Source organism: Sorex araneus, chromosome 4 (genome assembly GCF_027595985.1).
Source record: "Sorex araneus isolate mSorAra2 chromosome 4, mSorAra2.pri, whole genome shotgun sequence".
NCBI lineage: Eukaryota > Metazoa > Chordata > Mammalia > Eulipotyphla > Soricidae > Sorex > Sorex araneus.
In genome coordinates, this window is record NC_073305.1 from 164687959 (window position 1) to 164707931 (window position 19973).

General features: G+C 43.0%; 1 protein-coding gene across 3 annotated transcripts in view; it reads left to right on the forward strand.

The window, feature by feature from the left end:
- Nucleotides 1-13219, forward strand: part of ARFGEF3 (ARFGEF family member 3) — a 169813-nt gene extending 156594 nt beyond the window's left edge. For all 3 annotated transcript variants that reach the window (XM_004609004.2, XM_055137181.1, XM_055137182.1), the window contains 5 exons: nt 83-185; nt 423-554; nt 4927-5048; nt 6812-8033; nt 10647-13219. In XM_004609004.2, coding sequence (XP_004609061.2) covers nt 83-185; nt 423-554; nt 4927-5048; nt 6812-8033; nt 10647-10838 — 1771 coding nt within the window. In that variant the 3' untranslated portion in view covers nt 10839-13219. The remainder of the gene's footprint in view (nt 1-82; nt 186-422; nt 555-4926; nt 5049-6811; nt 8034-10646) is intronic.
- The last annotated feature ends 6754 nt before the right edge of the window (nt 13220-19973 follow it).

Consider the following 19973-nt stretch of genomic DNA (forward strand, 5'->3'; position numbering starts at 1 on the left):
ATCCATCGACACCTGGGTATCTGCAGGCCTAACTTCAGTTGGGGACAGAATGCAGACTTCTGTCCTTGTTTCTTTGGGGCAGGTATGTCCTCGTGACAGCAGGCCCAGTGTTCACGGAGGAGATGTGGAGACTCGCATGCTGTGCCCTGCAGGATGCCTTCACCGCCACGCTCAAGCCAGTGAAGGTACGTGCTCCAAATGAGGATCGGGGCAGAAGGAGCACACCGTCCTCAGCGCCCAAGGGTTCAGTGAATCCCAAGAGCGAACTCTGCCTTCCTGCTCAGAGCAGGCAGGCAGCCTCACAGAGAATGAGATAGTGGGTGAAGCGATGCATTGGTCACAAGACACTCACGTCCAGGGCAGGACCTAGAACACGGACCCTGGATACCCTCCAGTTGACCACCTGCTGTGTTTCTCCCCAGGATCTGCTGGGTTGCTTCCACAGCGGCACAGAGAGCTTCAGTGGGGAAGGCTGCCAGGTGAGGGTGGCCGCACCCTCTTCCTCCCCCAGTGCTGAGGCCGAGTACTGGCGCATCCGAGCCATGGCTCAACAGGTAAGGGCTGGTGCTTTTGGTCCCAGGGGGTTCTGGCACCCCACGATACACTGGAGTTGTATCTCAAGATATCACTGGATGTACCTGTAGGTTTGGCATCCCCCAAACTGCCTTTGTTCCCTCTGGAGGACAGATGCCTACTGGTTCTAATCTCTCTTGCCATACTGTGCTTGCCAGGAATAAATTTTTGTCACAGTCAACAGCTTGCCTCTTTCTACCTTTCTTTTTAATTAATTAATTCTTTTTTCCAAGGAGGATGTCTTAAAAAGCATGATGATATGTCACCTAAGGGTATGGATGCATGGTGCTGCTTTGGCTGATCCGAGTTCAAACTCCTGGCACCATTTGAGGGTTACACCTGAGTCCTATTGGGGATGACCCCCACAAAAATAGCCATGTTATTCATAATTGTGAAAATACAAGAAAGAAGGACAAGGATGCTGTTTGCTGTGTCCTCTGGTGCTTAGATCAACTGGTACCACTGCCCTTCCTCTGTCTTCACACAACTTAATTTGAAGTGTGTGCTTACATACTCTTACACATTCACATTACAAATGTGGAGCCCAGAACTTCACATTTACAACTTATTTAATATACTGGAGTTGAATGTCACCATTAGCATTAAAATGTTGCAATGGAGCAACCACCAGCTACCACTGGCTTTTTCTCTTTGAGACTCAGGTCAGAAACCCTCCGAATTCCTTGCAAGCAGCAGAGAGTATATTCCATATATTTGTCTGGCTATTCCTAAAATAAAGCAGACAGAAGGCCACCTAGTGTTCCTTTGGACTTAATCAATTACTGAATCACAACAGAAGGCCTTAGAGAACCAACACAGACTTTGATATGCATCCAAACACATTGGTGACCTTCCAGCATGACTTTTAAGACATCCTGCTTGGAAAAAGAATTAATTAAAAATGAATAAATAAAAATAAAGCTTTCCTGGAGTTTTCGTCAGCAGTACAGTTAAGCACAGTCTCAAAATCCTCATATAGTTGTAGTAAGAAAAATGTTGTAGCTGGAGATAAGGCATCTGCCGTGCATGAGGCTGCTTTGGTTGATTCTAGTTCAAATTCCTGGCACCATGTGGGGGTTACACCTGAAAACTATTGAGTATGACCCACACAAAAATGGCAACGTTATTCATAGTTGTGAAAATACGAGGACTAAAATCCAGGAAGCATAGATGGGTTTAACCACTCTTTTGTAAAAGCATCTGTTCATCTGCTTGTGGTACGTGTTTCAAACATTAAGCAGCTTTTATAAATGTAACGTACTATCAGACTACACTAAATTCAGAAAAACAAGGTGAGTTGGGGATTATATGCAAAAGGATCATTTGCGATCAAAATCTGCTTAAGTTTGTAATAACACCTGCTGTCCCCAATCTAGCGACGACCGACACAGAGGCCTCAGTCACTGTTGTTTTTTTTTTTTTGTTTTTTGCTTTTTGGGTCACAACCTGGCAATGCACAGGGGCCACTCCTGGCTCTGCACTCAGGAATTACTCCTGGCGGCACTCAGGGGACCATATGGGATGCTGGGAATCGAACCCGGATCGGCCGTGTGCGAGGCAAACGCCCTACCCGCTGTGCTATCACTCCAGTCCCCCCTCAGTCACTGTTATACATCAGTGGGTTTTCCTGGCAAGGTTGGTTTCTCAAGGACTTGCTGACACCCAGGTTCTTCCACCCCCAGATGTGTAACATCCCAGAACATGGGAGACCTGTTCTTCAGGAAACAGCTCATCGCACTGGCGTGTACCCCTGCAGTCCTTAGAGGCAGGACAGAATGTCATAAATAAGTTCACTTAATCAATTACACCAAAAACATCTTTAGGTGGTGGGAAAGCAAGGAAATTCAATTATTTAAATTCCATCCAATGAGGCAATCGCCTGAAGTTGCAACCCCATGCAGGGGCACAGAGCACTTTTTATGGGAGTTTTCTGACAAGGGTGAAACAAAGAGAAGAAAGGCACAAGAATGGTGTTTGCCATTGGTTGGGTAGTGACAATCCACAGAGGTACTTTGAGTGACAGGGGTGACGCAGTATGGACTTGGTGGGAGACCCTTATTGCTGGGAAACTCTGTGGTGGATACATTGTTTTAGGTGTTGTTGTTTCAGTGACCCCCCCACACTTCCCTTTCCACTAAGTAACAGGTGGGTTTGGGTCATTCTATTCTGGTCAGTTTTATTACCTATTCATATCTGCCTGGTTCCCAGAACAGGCCACTCAGAACTCCCGTCTCTGGGTGCCTTCCTGGTCACCTGTGCTTACTTGCTTAGGTTTCTAACTTTCCCATCACTATAACAATACATCAGGAGAAGGCATTGCTTAATTCAAGGGCACAGGGAGCTTCAAGCAAACCCTGCTATCTAACCCTCCCTTGCTACAAGAAGAAATAATATGAGGCTGAAGTGAAGTGCTTGACATGGCGGGTCCTCACAGCAATAATTCTGGTCTGGAACCATCACACAGAAGCCGAGAGCATGATCCTCCCCTGATAAGGAGCCCCACACCTACCTACAGTGGTCTCTTGAGTCATAGCAAGGCTCAGAAAAATCACTGGACTCCTTCTCAGAAATAGATCATTCATGGAGCAGAGAAAGACGATTTCAGGAACCTTTCACTCTTTACTGTTTGCCTCATTTTTCGTCAGTCCCATCTCTTCCTCCAGTCATCACTCTTAAGACGCTAATAACAACCTGAGTCATTCTTTTCTTAAAACATTTATTTTTATTGAATCACTGTGAAATACAGTTACAAAGCTTTCACGATTGAGTTTCAGTCATATAATGATCAAACACCCATCCCTTCACCAGTGTGCCTTTTCCATCACCAATGTTCCCAGTATCCCTTCCGCCACCCCCACTCCATCCCACCTCCTGCCTCTATGGCAGGCACCTTCCTTCTTACCCTCTCTCTCTTTACTTTTGGTCACTATGGTTTGTAGCACAGATACTGAGAGACCATCATGTTTGGTCCTTAGTCAACTTTCAGCACACATCTCCCATTCCAAGTGATACTTTCAACCATCATTGATTTAGTGGTCCCTTCTCCATCCCAACTGCCTTATCCTCCAACACATGAGGCAGACTTCCGAACCATGCAGTGATCCTCCTGGCCCTTGTCTCTACTGTCCTTAGGTGTTAGTCAATATAAGTCATTCTTACATGACTAGGGAAGAAAGGAGTTACTTCAAAATAATTTGAAAGGGGCTGGAGAGATAGTACACCTTCAGGACACTTGCCTTTGCATGCAACCAACCCAGGTTTAATTCCTGGCATCCTACATAGTCCCTTGAGCCCTGTCAGGAGTGATCCCTGAGTATAGAGCTAGGAATTATCCTTGAATATGCCACCAGTGTGGCATCAAAACAAACAAAAAACTTTATAATATTTCCAAACATAAGTAAGTAAATTCTTTTGCAAAGGTGCCACTAGGGCTACCCAGTAGTAGCCAGAGGCCATGGGGTACTGAGGATCAAAGCTGGGGCCCTGTGTGTGCCAGGCAGGGCCCCTGCCCTTTGAGTGCTCTCTGTCTATCTGTCTGTTTGTCTGTTTGTCTGTCTGTTTCTCTCTGTCTCTGTCTCTGTCTGTCTGTCTGTCTCTCTCTCTCTGTGTCTCACTCTCTCTCTCCCCACACCCAAAGGGGAACAGTGAAGGAAAGTTAATTCCTATGAAGAGGCTGCTGTTTGCTCAGTCATTTCTCCCTTTATTGATTAGAGTAGCATGGACTCCTCAGGAGCCAAATAATTTCTCAGCCTTGGGTTAGCTAGAATATGATACCAAACAGATGCTCTGTCAAAACCAGAGCATATCACTTTACACATAGCCCTACTTTACTTACTCTTAATCAATATTAAATGTAAGTAATATTAAACATCAGTATTTGCTATTTTCGGTGGACTGAATTGTCACGGGGTAGACGTAGTAGTGTTGTTTGTATTATGGGGCAGCTTACATTTGTTGAATATTTTTATTCCTCAGTTCTACTCTTTTGTTTGTTTGGGGGCACACCCAGTGATGCTCAGGGCTTACTCCTAGCTCTGTGCTCAGTGACCACTCCTGGCAGGGCTCAGGCGATCATATGTGGTGTCAAGGATCAAACCCCAGTCAGCCACATGCAAGGCAAGCACCTTAGCCACTGTACTATTTCTCCAGTTCTAAAACTCAGTGCAAAAATCCCAATTTATTTAATTCCCTCAACAAACATACTAGGTAAGAACCCTTAATTGTCTTTATTCACTAAGGGAGTGTATGGCTGGAAAGAATAAGCAACTTGCCCAGGGCCATCCAGCTAATCCCTGGCGGAATCAGGTGACGAATGGACAAGCTCTCAACTGTGCTTCTGTTTTCCCCGTGCAGGTATTTATGTTGGACACCCAGTGTTCACCCAAGACTCCAAACAACTTCGATCATGCTCAGTCCTGTCAGCTCATTATTGAGCTTCCTCCTGACGAGAAGCCAAATGGACACACCAAGAAAAGGTCAGCTATGAAGCCAAGTGGTGCTCAGGGAGCTTGTACGTAGGAAAGCTTAAGGGGTCCTGGTTCTTACTTGGATTCAGAACAGTTCAAGCTTTGACTGAGAAGCCCACAAACATTTGTGGGGCCACTTAGCAATGGTTTTCATAGAAATCCGTTAAGTCTTATAACCGAGCTTCCCACACATTTCACATGTTTTGAGTTGCCCTGACCTGCCCACCCAAAGAACAAGAAATGCAATAAAAAGAGCATTTAACTTTCTCACACTTTTGGCAGCTGAAAGTCAGCTCATTTGGTTGCTTCTAAGGACTCTCTGTTGAGTCCTAGATGGATGTCTTCACATGGTCTTCATTTTGTGTCCTAATCTCTTGCTGTAAGGACAGTAGCCATATTGGAATAGAGAACACTGTAATGACTTTATCTTAGCCATCAATGCTTTGGAATTTTCCCTCAAATATGGTCACATTGTGAGGTATTGTGGGCTAGACAACTTGGGTGTGATGATGGATCATAGAATCTTTCAGAAATAACTAGATTTGGGTTTTATCCTTGGCATCTCTCTCTCCCTCTCTCTCTCTCTCTCCCTCTCTCTCTCACACACATACACGCACACACCTAATTTGAGGCATGACTTATATTAGTAAAAATTAGATCTTTCAAAAGACAAAAACAGGGATTGGCACCCTAGTGCAGCAGGTAGGGCATTGCCTTGCATGTGACCAACCTGGGTTCGCTCTCTGGCACCCCATATGACTCCCTGAACCCACCAGAAGTCATCCCTGAGTCCCACTGGATGTGACCCAAATACATATTTTTTAAAGACAAAAATATTTGTATCCTGCCACAAGAAACTTGCTCTTTTTTAATTTTCTTTTGGGGAGATGGGAATCTCCCAAACTTTTCTCAGGAGGCCCAGAGATTATCTCAGGCAACTATCGGGTACCAGGAGTTGAATCAGGGTTAGCCACTGCAAGACAGGCTACTTACTATCTCACCAGCTTCTTGCCCTTTTTTTAAAGCCTTTTTTTTTTTAGGGATAAATTTATTTATTTATTTATTCATTCATTCATTCATTCATTCATTTATTTTATTTTGCTTTTGGGGTCACACCTGGCGATGCACAGGGGTTACTCCTGGCTTTGCACTCAGGAATTATTCCTGGCAGTGCTCAGGGGACCATATAGGATGCTGGGAATCGAACACGGGTTGGCCGCGTGCAAGGCAAATGCTCTACCAGCTGTGCTATCGCTCCAGCTCCCCTTTTTTTAAAGCGTTCATGCTGTCACTGGCTGTTGTTTCAAGAGTTGAAGGTGAAGTCAGTGACTTGAAATTCCGTTTTCAAACCCAGCTGAAGCACTTGAGATTGTAAATTGCGTGGAATGATACTCCACTCCCTGGAATGCCCAGAAGAGGCTGGATCACTTAGCAGAGCCTGGCAAGCTCCCCGTGGCATATTTGGTATGCCAAAAACAGTAACAACAAGTCTCACAATGGAGACGTTACTAGTGCCCGCTCGAGCAGATTGATGAGCAACAGGATGACAGTGACCATGACAGTGATCTAAAACACAAATTTTACTTTGTTACCGCTTTCTAGAATATGCCCCTCTGCTATTGTCGCATCATTTATCACTTAAGCCTGAAGCAAGGGGGGTGCGGGTGGAGGGGCTCTTCTCTGTCCGCAGGATTGACAGTTAGCAACTGGCAAGCCTAAAGCCTTAAGGCAGGAGCAGCCCCCCTGACCGGCCCCTCTCTTTGCATTGCCAGTGTGTCCTTCCGGGAAATCGTGGTGAGCCTCCTCTCCCACCAAGTGCTCCTACAGAACCTCTATGACATCCTGCTGGAGGAGTTCGTCAAAGGCCCTTCCCCGGGCGAGGACAAGAGCCTGCCGGGGCCCGAGGCCAAGCTGGCCGGCTTCCTCCGGTACATCTCCATGCAGAACCTGGCCGTCATCTTCGACCTGCTGCTGGACTCCTACCGCACGGCGCGCGAGTTCGACACCAGCCCGGGCCTCAAGTGCCTGCTGAAGAAGGTGTCGGGCATCGGGGGCGCCGCCAACCTGTACCGCCAGTCGGCCATGAGCTTCAACATCTACTTCCACGCGCTGGTGTGCGCCGTGCTCACCAACCAGGAGACCATCACGGCCGAGCAGGTGAAGAAGGTGCTCTTCGAGGACGAGGAGCGCAGCAGCGACTCGTCGCAGCCGTGCTCGTCGGAGGACGAGGACATCTTCGAGGAGACGGCGCAGGTGAGCCCCCCGCGGGGCAAGGAGCAGCGGCAGTGGCGCGCGCGGCTGCCCTCGCTCAGCGTGCAGCCCGTGAGCAACGCCGACTGGGCCTGGCTGGTCAAGCGGCTGCACAAGCTGTGCATGGAGCTGTGCAACCACTACATCCAGATGCACCTGGACCTCGAGAGCAGCCTGGACGACGCGCCCCTCTTCAAGAGCGACCCCTTCTTCATCCTGCCCTCCTTCCAATCCGAGTCGTCCACGCCCTCCACCGGGGGCTTCTCGGGCAAGGACACCCCGTCCGAGGACGACCGCAGCCAGCTGCGGGAGCACCTGGGCGACGCGCTGAGCCTGCGCGGGGACCTGCTGCTGCTGCCGCCCAGCCCCAAGGGGGGCGACAGGAAGGAGCCCGGGCGCAAGAAGGAGTGGTGGGAGAACGCGGGCAACAAGATCTACACCATGGCGGCCGACAAGACCATCTCCAAGCTCATGACCGAGTACAAGAAGAGGAAGCAGCAGCACAACCTGCCCGCCTTCCCCAAGGAAGGCAAGGGGGAGAAGAAGGGGGAGCCCCCGCTGGGCGGCCCGCGGGGACAGGACTCGCCGCTGCTGCAGCGGCCCCAGCACTTGATGGACCAGGGCCAGATGCGACACTCGTTCAGCGCTGGCCCCGAGCTGCTGCGCCAGGAGAAGAGGCCGCGCTCTGGCTCCACCGGCAGCTCCCTGAGCGTGTCGGTGAGAGACGCCGAGGCGCAGATCCAGGTGGGTGCCGGCAGGCTGGCAGGGGGAGCCGCGCAGGGGGCAGGGCCCCCCTCAGAGCAGGCACAGGCATGCACAGGTTGGGTAGACGCCAGTGGAAGACACCAGCCAGCTGTGCCCCAAAGTCACAGGACTCCCCCAGCCTAAGATAACGGGCTCTGTCCGTGGCAGTGGCTCTGAATAAAGGTGATTTTTTTTTTATTCTATTCATTTCAGGAAATGTTTATATGGGTCATGACGTGTTAAGAATTCAGAGCCCTTGGTGCATATGCTGCCTGAGCCCATGTGCTGCTTGCGCCCACGTGGCCAAGCACATGTGTCCCCCGCATCTCCCCTCTTGAGATGTGTACTTTCATGCTTTCATGTCCAGTGCTAGGATGTGTGTAGAGCTTCCTCCACCCTTGGAGAAGCCCGAGTTCTCTCTTGAGCGCATTACTCCTACTGTTTTTCCTTTTCCACTTATCCCTTCCTCCTACCCTCAGAAACCTCTGAATAAAATCTATTTACTTCAAAAAAAAAATGAATTCAGAGCCCTTGGGGCTGGAGCAATAGCACAGCGAGTAGGGTATTTGCCTTGGACGCGGCCGACTGGGGTTCGATTCCCAGCATCCCACATGGTCCCCTGAGCACCGCCAGGAGTAATTCCTGAGTGCAGAGCCAGGAGTAACCCCTGTACATCATCAGGTGTGACCCAAAGAGAAAAAAAAAAATTCAGAGCCCACTTTGACTAATAGGAAGCCCCTTATAGACTAGATAGACGCGCAGGGTTGGAGAGATAATATAGGGGGCAATATTATAGTGCTTGCCTTGTAGCCCTGAGACCACGCTCGGAATCATGACATTATATGTGGTCTCCAAAGCACCACCACGGGGCACTCTTGAGCACTGATCATGTCTGAGCACTGCAGGTGTGACCCAAACACACAACGATTAAAAAAAAAAAAAGATAAGCTTTTTGTTTTGTTTTGGGACAACATCCAGTGGTGCTCGGGCTTACTCCTGGCTCTGTGCTTAGGGATCACTCCTGGTGGTGCTGGGGGTTGAACCCAGGTCAGCCACTTTCAAGGAAAGTGCCTTACCGACTGTTCATCTCTTTGGACCCCAAATGGATGAACTGTTAACTAGCCTGGAGTCCATGATTTGAAGAAAGCACTGGAGAATTCCATAGTTGTTTTCTTTAACAGATAACTAATAAAGAAAATAGGCAAACTGCATATTTCTATTAATTGTCTTTCACTCATTTTTTCAAACCCATCATGAGCACAAAAAGCTCTTGTACTGTAGAAAGCTTTTTTTTGTTCCTTCATAATGTTAGTAATGTTATGGTTCATCCAAAAAAAATGAGCCTGAGAAGAAAAAGCATAAGTATTATTTTTGTTCAATTTGAGAAAAGATGGAAAAAGCAGAATGAAAGCCAAGAACCTCTTCAAAATTATGTGGACTTTGTGAGCTTGGAACCACACCCAGTAGTGTTTTTAGTGGCTCCTGTTGGTGCTCACGGGGCCACCGACTTCTGGGGATGACGGTGGGGATGGACTTGTACTTGCAAAGTATGTGGTCTGGACATCTTCCCAACCCAAAAATAATCTGTGTTTTTTTTCAATCTTGAATTGTGGGTTCATGGACTGGAAAGATAGCTCGGAGATCTAAGATCTCCAGGCACTGCTAAGTGTGACCTCAAAACAGAAACTTGTAGGCTCTTCTGGGCACGTTAGAAGGTTCTGGTTTCTAGGATTCTGTAGCCCTGTGAAGGAATACATTCTTAGAATCTTGCAACAGCCACTAAAGTCTCATGAACATAGAGCTAAACTATGTTCATTCAGAAGTCACAAAAATCATCTTAGACTGGATTTGTAGAAGCATGCAAACTGAGATGAATCTTTATCCTTTTGTGAGGGGGGGGTTCACACCAGCAATGCTCAGGAGTTACTCCTGGCTCTGCACTCAGGAATTAGTCCTGACAGTGCTCAGGGGACCATGTGGGATGCCGGGAATTCTACCCGGATCAGCCGCATGCAAGGTAAATGCCCTACCCGCTGTACTCTCGCTCTGGCCCTAAATGCTTGTTCTTAACAGATCTTGACAACATATATTAATTTCTCTTTCATGTTTTGTAAATTTGCTTGTTAAAGCTATCCTAAATTAAGGTAGACCTCCTATGACATTATGAACAAGTATCATATGGCCTATAGAAATCTCCTGATGAGGAACAGGCAAATAATTTTCAAGAATCTGGGAGCTGAGAATGTACTTTTCCTGCTGGAGCCCCACATTCAATCCCCAGCACTGAGACCATCAGAAGCATCACCCACACTGCCCCGCCCCCAGGAAAAAATATGTAAAAGAATCTGAGGAATAAAGAAGGTTTTTTTTTAGTTTGTGAAGGTTGAAATTAAGGTGCTCCTAATGTTATATGATTAAGTCCTTATGTATATAAATTTCAAATAACAATTCATTTATAGGGACAAAAAGCTAGTAAAGATTAATCTGTTTCCACCCATAGGCTTAAAAAGAACTTAAAAGATATTCAGTAGATTGGCAGAGCGTAGTCACATCTGAGAATTCTAACAAATACACAGGAGAAAGCCTCTAATAGTTCTTAAATTTTTCTCCTAGGCATGGACCAACATGGTGCTAACAGTTCTCAATCAGATTCAGATCCTCCCAGATCCTACCTTCATGGCCCTGCAGCCAGCTGTGTTCCCATGCATCAGCCAGCTGACCTGTCATGTGACTGATATCCGGGTTCGCCAGGCTGTGAGAGAATGGCTGGGCCGCGTGGGCCGGGTCTACGACATCATTGTGTAAGAAGACTCCCACTGCTGGAAATTATGACCGGGAGGGTACAAGTATACCTGCGGCCCATCCTGATCACATTCTCTCCACCATCGGTTCCACTCGAACCAGTGATGCTCCATCCACCTCTCCCTACCCATTCAGCACGGGGGTCATGCTGGGTACTGAGCTGATGTCTCGATGACACACACAACACTCTTATCTTGCACATTACTTGAGAAGAGCCCACATTCCTAGACCCATTTCCAGCCCTTTCATTTCATTTGCCTGGGCTTTTGCCTGAAGTTAGTATCCCCAAATGGGTCACTTCAGGAATATTCCTTTGAAGACATTGATCCATGATTGTTTTTTTTTTTTAAACATTTTCCCCACAAAGAATGCAGTCACTAAAGAAATGTCTTCTAGTAAGTCAAGCTGATATACAAATACTCTGACATCTAGTCCCAGATAGTATTTATTGGAGGCAAATTTATGTTATGATGATGAGTTTGACAGGAAAGAAATCTAACTGGGAAAATCAATTTTTGGGCATCAATCAGAAAAGGAATGAGTTTCTCTGAAATGTATGGTGGAACATTACAAAATTGTTCCTAAATTGTCAAGATTTTCTGGTTGGTATTCACCGACTTTCTTGTTTAAGGTACTGTTGTGCCTTTATTTCCCTATTTCCAAAGGAAGAAAATGTTTTTGTGGCAAGGTTTTCAGTCTTTGGCGTGGCAGCTTTTGACACACAGTACCTGCTGATATTGGCTGATACAGATATTGCCAAGAGGTGGCTGGTGGGCCGCTCTGGCCGCCCCATTAGTCTTTGCTTTTGTTCCCAAGGCCAAAAAAAAGGAAAGGGAAAGAAAAAATGGTGCCTTAGTCCCTTGATACACAGACAGTTCTATGCTCCACAGTTATCTGAATATAGGTATAACATTTGCTTTTTTAAAAAATGAAATATTAAGATGCAACTCCTATTACATAGACACTTTTGGAAGAAAGGAACTCAGAGATCACTTAGTGAGCAGATTTCTCAGGGAAGTGGGGAGGGAGACACCTGGAAAGGGTGGGAAAGTAGTATAATAGAGTCATTTCTAATCATTTTTCAAATATTATACAGCAGTTATTAAGCAATGGTGTCAGTTTGATGAGCTTTGGTCTCCAAAGAAATACTAAAAGGGAAGAGAACATAGAATAATATAGGGACTTTTTTTATCGATTTGAAATATTTCTTCTCTCTAGCAAAGATATTTACCCTGCGTCTACAGTGTTTTTATTCATACCACTATTTTGAGTGGACATTTATTTTCCTAACTATTGTTAGAAAATTAGTGTGAAACCTTTTATTATTTATAGTATTTCTTAAATGATGATGCTTGAGATTCCTCAATCTGGCCCACCACATACATTCTAGAGAACAGACTTATTTACTATGATTTACATAAAATTTTTCCAGGCCTTAGAGTAAAATTCATTATCCTTTAAAAAGAAATATCACCCTTTCAGTATTGAATCGAGGGTTTAATACTAACAGCTCTATTCAGTGTTGGTATATGTACATTTTCTCTTCAGAAATACCTAGTTATAAGACTCTTGATAAATGTATAATTATATCTTATGAGACTAAGATAAAATTGTTCCTAACCAGGAAGTAGCATTCTCTGACAGACAATTTGAAAGCTAGAATATTGTCATTCAGCATCTAGTGAACTAGAGATGACCACAGAATCCAGAAGACTCTTTTATAGTAACTTAAAATGGTGTTTACCTTGATCATTTTTTTTACTCATTAGACAATATTTCAAGTTTAGAAACGGCTTACTTATTTGACAAACCTTCGGGAAAGCAATGAGCTATGTTTTCTACCTTGTAAATGAAACTGAATGTCAGCTATATATTTTGACAAAAGCAGGCTCACTCGGCTTTGTTTCTTTTTTCTGAAAGTGGATTCCTTGTCTGTGACTATGTCACCATGTACTGGAGTGGGGAACAGAAAGCAAAGTATGGAATTAGAGTCATTACAAAACATTACGTATGCATTGTACATACATGTAACAATGTTTTTATAAAGTATAAAAATGGGATAGTCGTAAGTTATGAATGTCATATCCTGGGAATTAATTGCTTAGAATTCTCCCAGGGATGTTTTATGATAGGATCCAAGAGTAGTTTCTGAAAATAAACTCTGTCTCTAGTGCTAGCCTGAGTCCCAATATTAAAAAGAGAGAATGAACACAGCTCTTATCTACAATTTTATACAAGGTTTCCCTTCCCACCTTTGTTGTTTTTATCAACCAGGAGCTATATAGTCCCTGGTGGCTCTTAGAGCTATTTCAAAGAGACCATGGTGAAAATCGTGTAAATGGTGAGCCTCAGCACAAGACTAGGGGGCCAATCAGCATGACAGGGGGCAACAGGAAACAAAAATGCTGAAGGAGGTCTATGGTGGGGTGAAGGTCAAGAAACACTACTCTAGACCATGGTTAGATCAATAGTAGTTTTAACCCACTGTCATTCCCAACATACTCTGTCCCCCACATCCCTATCAAATTTCAGTAAGAAACCCAACTTGGTCACAATAATACTCCCAAAAGCACCTGCAGTGGTCACAACGGAATTGCTTGATGTCAATAATCTCTGAAAAATGAATCTCTCCAGGAATAGAGAAGAGAGGGAGATCATTAGAAGATGTGGTTGACCAGTGGTCACTGCCCAAGTCGGTCCCTCCCTCTTGTGGGTGCCTCAGTTTTGACCTTTCCCTCTCTTTCTTTTCATCCCACAATCTGGAGGTGTCAGGTATTTTTCTCTTCACTGTCCACTCTTGTGGCAACAGTCAGACCAAGGTTAAGACAGCCTTTGTAGTTAGTTATTACCGCATGTTTACAGGTGTAAGCGGAATGCAATTTTGCACATTAGTTTTAGTTGCTTGTATTTACTGCCAAAAGTATGCTACCCTAAGATTTAGCTGTACTCCTGTTTTCTTATGCCTTGGTAAAAGTGTGTACCAGGAAAGACATATCCGGACAAGTCAAAGTGTCATAGAATGCCCAGCTCAACAACCAAGTCAAGCACACCACTCTTCATCAGCTTTCTCCCTACACAGAGGGATATAGATTGGATGGAGGGATGGCAGATTATTCATAGGTTCTCAGAACTCTTGCAACTGTTGTTCGGCTTCAAGTTGCCTTCACACCATCTTGTTCTCTCTCTTATTATTATTTTCCAGCCTTCTCTATTGGTAGGAAACTAAAGTTTGAGCACCTCTTATTGTTGTTAGGCTATTAAATGATTGACCAAAGAAGGTGCTCACTCCAGAGCAGCTCAAACAGAAATGTATTTTTTTCTAAGTACCCTTTGAGGTAGCAGACTGTCCAGTCTCCACACAAATTGACAAGTGTAAATGACAGGATGTTCTGGGATCAAACACATGCAGGCTTGGAGCTGGATCCATAGTAGAGCAGATAGGGTGCCTGCTTTGCACTCAGCAGACCCGGATCCAATTCCTGGCATCCCATATGGTCCCCTGAGCACCGCCAGGAGTGATTCCTGAGTGCAGAGCCAGGAGTAACCCCTGAGCATCACCAGGTGTGACCAAAAAAATGCAGACTTTTACATTCCCAAAGGGAAATAAAAGGAAAGGGGAATTCAGAATAAAGAACATTCAAAGTACCATGAGGACAGACCTCTGTTCCTTTCCATGAGAGCTTGTCACTCCTCACCTAAGTCTACATAACAGAATGTTAACAGAACTGAAAATTACCTTTAAAGTGAATTGTCTTGGTGCAATATCACAATATCACTAGGCTTTTTTTTTCAGCCATTTAAGAACATTTTACGAGAGTGGAGAAAATCAAATTGCCTAAACTTGGGCTGGAGCAGTAGCACAGTGGGTAGGGCGTTTCCCTTACATGCAGCCGACCCGGGTTTGGTTCCCAGCATCCCATATGGTCCCCTGAGCATCGCCAGGAATAATTCCTGAGTGCAGAGCCAGGAATAACCCATGTGCATTGCCAGGTGTGACCCCCCCCCAAAGAAAAAAAGCAAATTGCCTGAACTTGACGAAGTTGACATACAGTTCTGATTTACCCAATGTATCACAATACCATGGATATAGGAATGCTTTCTCAGGTAGGAAAATCTGTTCCAGTCAGAACCATCAAACTAAACAGAATGAATCTCTTTGGGTGCATCGAAGCAAGAGGTTGCAAACAACTAAGAGGAGGTGACATTTGTTGAGTGCCATGGTGGATTTTGCCTCCCTTATTATCCTCACAGTAACCTTTAAACCAGGTAGTGTCCTTTTTAACACAGAAAGTGAAGAACCTGCCCAAGAGAGCCAGGAAGTGGCAAAGATGATGGTAAAAGAGGAATTCCTGAATAGATGCCTATTCTTTCTATACCCTGCCTGAGTTCACAGAGAAAATATTTTAGTATTTCAAGAAATGAAACCGTTAAATAAATTGCTAATATTTGATGGATATCCCAGGTCTATAGTATTGGGAACTTTTTTAAATAGGACTTTAAATCCAGAAAAAGATAATGTTTAGCCATAGAAAGATGAAAGATTAGGTAGTATTTTGGGTGTTTTCAAATAATAGAGGAAACAATCTCAACTTTATACTTGAAGCAGACCCTCAGAGGTAATTTATAAAACTCTTCAAATTCGGAGGAAATTATTGAATAATCTTGTTCATACCCTGCTGTTGTGCATAAAAACTTGGCTGTCTAGGTACAGGAGGATATGATCAGATTTGTAAACCTTTTTCAGTTACCATTTAACCACTCAGAATAAAGTGCCCTGTAGCCAACAGTGCCTCTCCTTGCTCCCTTGCAAGTATATAGTACTAAATTACTAGGTCACCATCGAAGTTTGAGGCTATACAAAATAAATAATGACTGGTTTCCAAACACACATCCTCTGAAGAGGAAGCTGCTGGAAGGACAGATCCAGGTATGAGGGCATCTGGTCAGTATTCATAGAGAACATGCATTGTAACACCTAGATACTTCCATTCACTTTGTAGACAAGAAAACTGGCAGAAGGAACATTCAACTTGAGTAAAACAGTTACAGAAGAACTCATAGATGCATAAATACCCTTTATATGATTTTAGATGTAGTGTGGCCTTAAAAAACAAATAGAGAGTCTATTTTAAGCAGTTTTTATTGAAAACGAGCTTGACATTGGGCAGGACTTATAAAATTGGCAAGGAATCGATAATTATGCCTCATTAACAATGAAGTGCTCTTTCCCCCGTTGCTGGAGCAATCTAAGGAAATTAGTTTTGTGACACCCCCTTTCTCTGTATTGTCATGTTTCTATTTTATGTGGAAGTAACAAAATTTCAGAGTGGAGCACCATTTAGATGCATAAAACACAGCTATTATTTCAGGGAAGATATACCCCCCACAAAAAAATATCCCTTGGGTTAAGTCTAGGAGAAACTCAGTTGAGAACAATGCTGAGTTACCTTACAAACAGTGGCATCACTTACTAATTGAAACAACTAAATTTCACAGCGCTAGCTCCATACAAACCATTCTCCTCTCTCTGGATATTGGAAGGCAGTTCCAGGGAGGAAATACTGACCATTTTAATGATCAAACTTCATTCAGATGCTGGTGGGTCCTATGCAATTATAGCCTTTCCAGCCTTTTCAATAACCAAGAATCGTTTAAACTGTTCATTCTTATTATGAAGGCTTAAGTCATGGTTGTCTACTATCTTTTGACTTCAGAACAGTGGTTCTCAAATTGTCACACATAGAATCACCTAGAAAGCCGGTTAAAACACAGATTACTGGGCTCAAGCCCAGAGTTTGAGTCAACAGGTCTGAAAAAGAACATTTCTGACAATTCCCAGGTGAGATCAGCAGTGCTTCTCTGGGGATCACACTTTGAGAACTACTGCCTTGAAATCTTTTTCAACTACAATCTTTCAGATCAACCTGACTCGTCAAGCACTAGAGAAAAACTTGACCTTGGGCAGTCAGCTTGGGCTTGGGTTCACGACAGCAATTCAACAATTCACTATTGCTCAGTCTTCTCAGTTTCCAGGTTTATCATACTAACAATTGGTTTTAGAAGACAATGAATGTACAAGTTCTGTGGAACAATGAGATCAATGTAAGCTTCTCCTCTTTGTATTTAGCGATAACTGATTTTATGGATGATTATTTATATCACGTTGACCCCTTAACTTGTACCAAGGTGATTTTAAATTTAAGTATGTAGTGTTTGAGTTTTTTATGTCCATAGAGTTTTGATGGGATGTTTCCATGTTGACTGTGATACATTCTTGGCTCCTGACTCCCAGACATTTTTGAGTAGTTGCTCCCGTGCCAGTAGTTTTATACTCCCTATGTGTTATCCAAATATCAGCACATTAGGATATACACTACTTGATATGCCTTCATCTTTCACCTAACTCTATGATATATATTAGTCTTTCAATCTCCTGTACATCTGTAAAGAGTCTACCAAATGACTCCCTGGAAATTCATAAACTGAACCAACTCTCCTTTAAGCAGTGTATGTGCCTCTTTTAAAGACTTTTTAGTAAATCTATTGTGGTTTTGCTCATACTACACATTGTAGCTCATGATCATTATCTCACCTTCCAAATTATGGGGGAAATGTAAAAGTCCATCAATACTATATGGAAATGCAGTAAATTTGCATTAAATATAGAGCCTTAGCTTATCTCTGAACTCCTTTTTCAGTTAGTTCATTTTGGAAATTCTTTCCTAATTAAAATATAAGAATTGCAGAGGGAATAAATCAAGATTAAAAATTAAATATTTTAAATCATCCCAGAAAATAGACTATATTACACATAATTCTTATTTCTTTAATGAAGGTTCTCTGAAGACTTCTTAGGTACCTTGGTGTCACTTAAATTTATTCAGATTACTGTGACTTGAAAGCAGTGACCTTGTGTACTGGAATTAGTGAGATCAGAATGCATATAAAAATGTTAATTGTATCAAGAATACATACTTGCCTCTGTGTGCACAAATAATCCATTTTTTAAAATTTCACTTTTGTGTTTCTCGTAATTGTTTCTTAGAATATGCGTTTATTGGGTTTTCTTAATAGTTCATTTTAAAACTAAAAATTAACCTCCAGGAATATTTTTTAATTTGTTTTACCAATCAGTGCCAAAAGGAGGAGGAGGAAATCTAAAGCAAATCTCTCTCTTTTTCTTAAACTAACATAAAAACGATTATATCTTCTTCTCTTTATGTGAGGGAGATCAGATCTCTGATACTACCAGCCACCAGTGGCCATCCATGGCGACCTCATGCTTATGTCAAAGCTACTTTATATTCCTCCCTCTAAAGTTCTCTCACCCAGGTTGTGTTGAGAGTGGTTCTTGCTCATAAAAGTTGGTTGATGCTATATAAGCAAAACTAGATAAAGGTGAGTGCATTTGGTGTTTGGGCTGCACTTCTGCTGCCATCCTGTACTCGAATATCCAGTCTGGCGTGATCAGGGCAGGAGTAGGTACCAAGAGGGAAAGACTGATTTTGTTGGTTTTTGTCTGTTGTTTTGTTTAGGTTGACAAGAGTGGGGTGAGGGAGCTAGAATGACGTGTATTGCTCTAAACATGCCACAAGATTATTATTTTCCTGTGTTTTTTAAAAAGAGAAGTCAATCTCAATAAACTACATTATAAACAATTCCCCTACTACCTTCTCCCAAACACTAAATAAAGCCACTGGGTAGTAAGGGCCCTTTCAGACTTTCTTGCATTAAGCCAAAGACTTAACTTGTTTTCATTGAACATTATAAATAAGTGAAACTTCGCATAGCCATAATGATTTGCATTAGTATCCCATTTTATCTATGGAATGCAAAAGTTATCCTACAACCCCATTCACCAGGAGCCTTGAAGCATTTTGTTGACCCCAAAGGCTTGTCAAGGAAGTACAATATTTGTTTTGTTTTCTTAGTCAGTCTGGTCAATTTTGTTTTAACTGAAAACAGTCCTCCTTTATACGTGGATATAACTGTTTTAAATGATAGAATCTGTGTGCTGGTTGGTTAATAGGTCTCTGTGAGCAAGCTTGCAAGTGTATTTTGTGTACATTTTATCTAAGGTGAAAATGAAAATCCTAAAGAGAAAATATTTTAAAAGATATTGTATTTATGTTGCTTGTGTTGTAGAATAAAGATTCAACTGCATTAAAAAAATCTATCTGAAATAATTTTCTTTACTAAACATATCAAAATAACATTAAATACCCTATAATTTATAGTATTCTGCCAGAATAACTAAATTCTTTCCACTTCATATCTGAAAGAGAAGGGACCCTTCTGACTTTGTAAAAGAGACATTTTCTGACATTTGACCTATGGTCTTGAAAACACATTTTTCTTCTGGAATATGTGGGCTCATTTTAAATATTTTCCTTTATAAGAACAGATATCTAATACATATCAGTAAATATTGATGTGAGTCATTTATCTTAAAAACTTACCTTTTTTCATATATTTTTATACCCCTCAATTATTAGAATAAATCATTTATTCAAAGGTAGTATTTGGTGGAAAAAAGCTACTTGTAAGTTCATAATCTTCATGTGGATTTTCTTTGTTTGGGAACTTTGAGCCAGGGGAGGTACTAGAAATCAAACCAAGGCTCATGCATACGAAGCATGCACTTTGCCACTGAGCCATATCCTTGACCCTACTTCCTAAAGTGTTTATATGGATGGCTTCAAAAACTTTCTCATAGAATAATACTAGGAATTATGCTCAAATCATGAAAATCAGCTACTTGATCAATGCAAAAAGATACACAAGATGCCAGAAAAACAAAATGTGTAAAGACCTACATACATCATGATAACATTCTAGCATACCTTCTGGTTGCATGACCAAGACTCCATCATTTCCATAACACAAGAAAATACAACTATAACAGACACTAACTTACTTTTTACAAAGCATCACAAGCTTGGGGGTGGGTGGGAGGCAAAGTGGGGACAATGGTGGTGGGAAATGTATGCTGGTGAAGGGTTGGGTATTGGAACATTCTATGACTGAAATCAAATCATGAACAATTTTGTATCTCACAGCGATTCGATTTTTTAAAACTTTTTAAAGCTTCAAAAAAAAGCACAAACATGAGACAGTCTAGGTTCATACATAGAGATT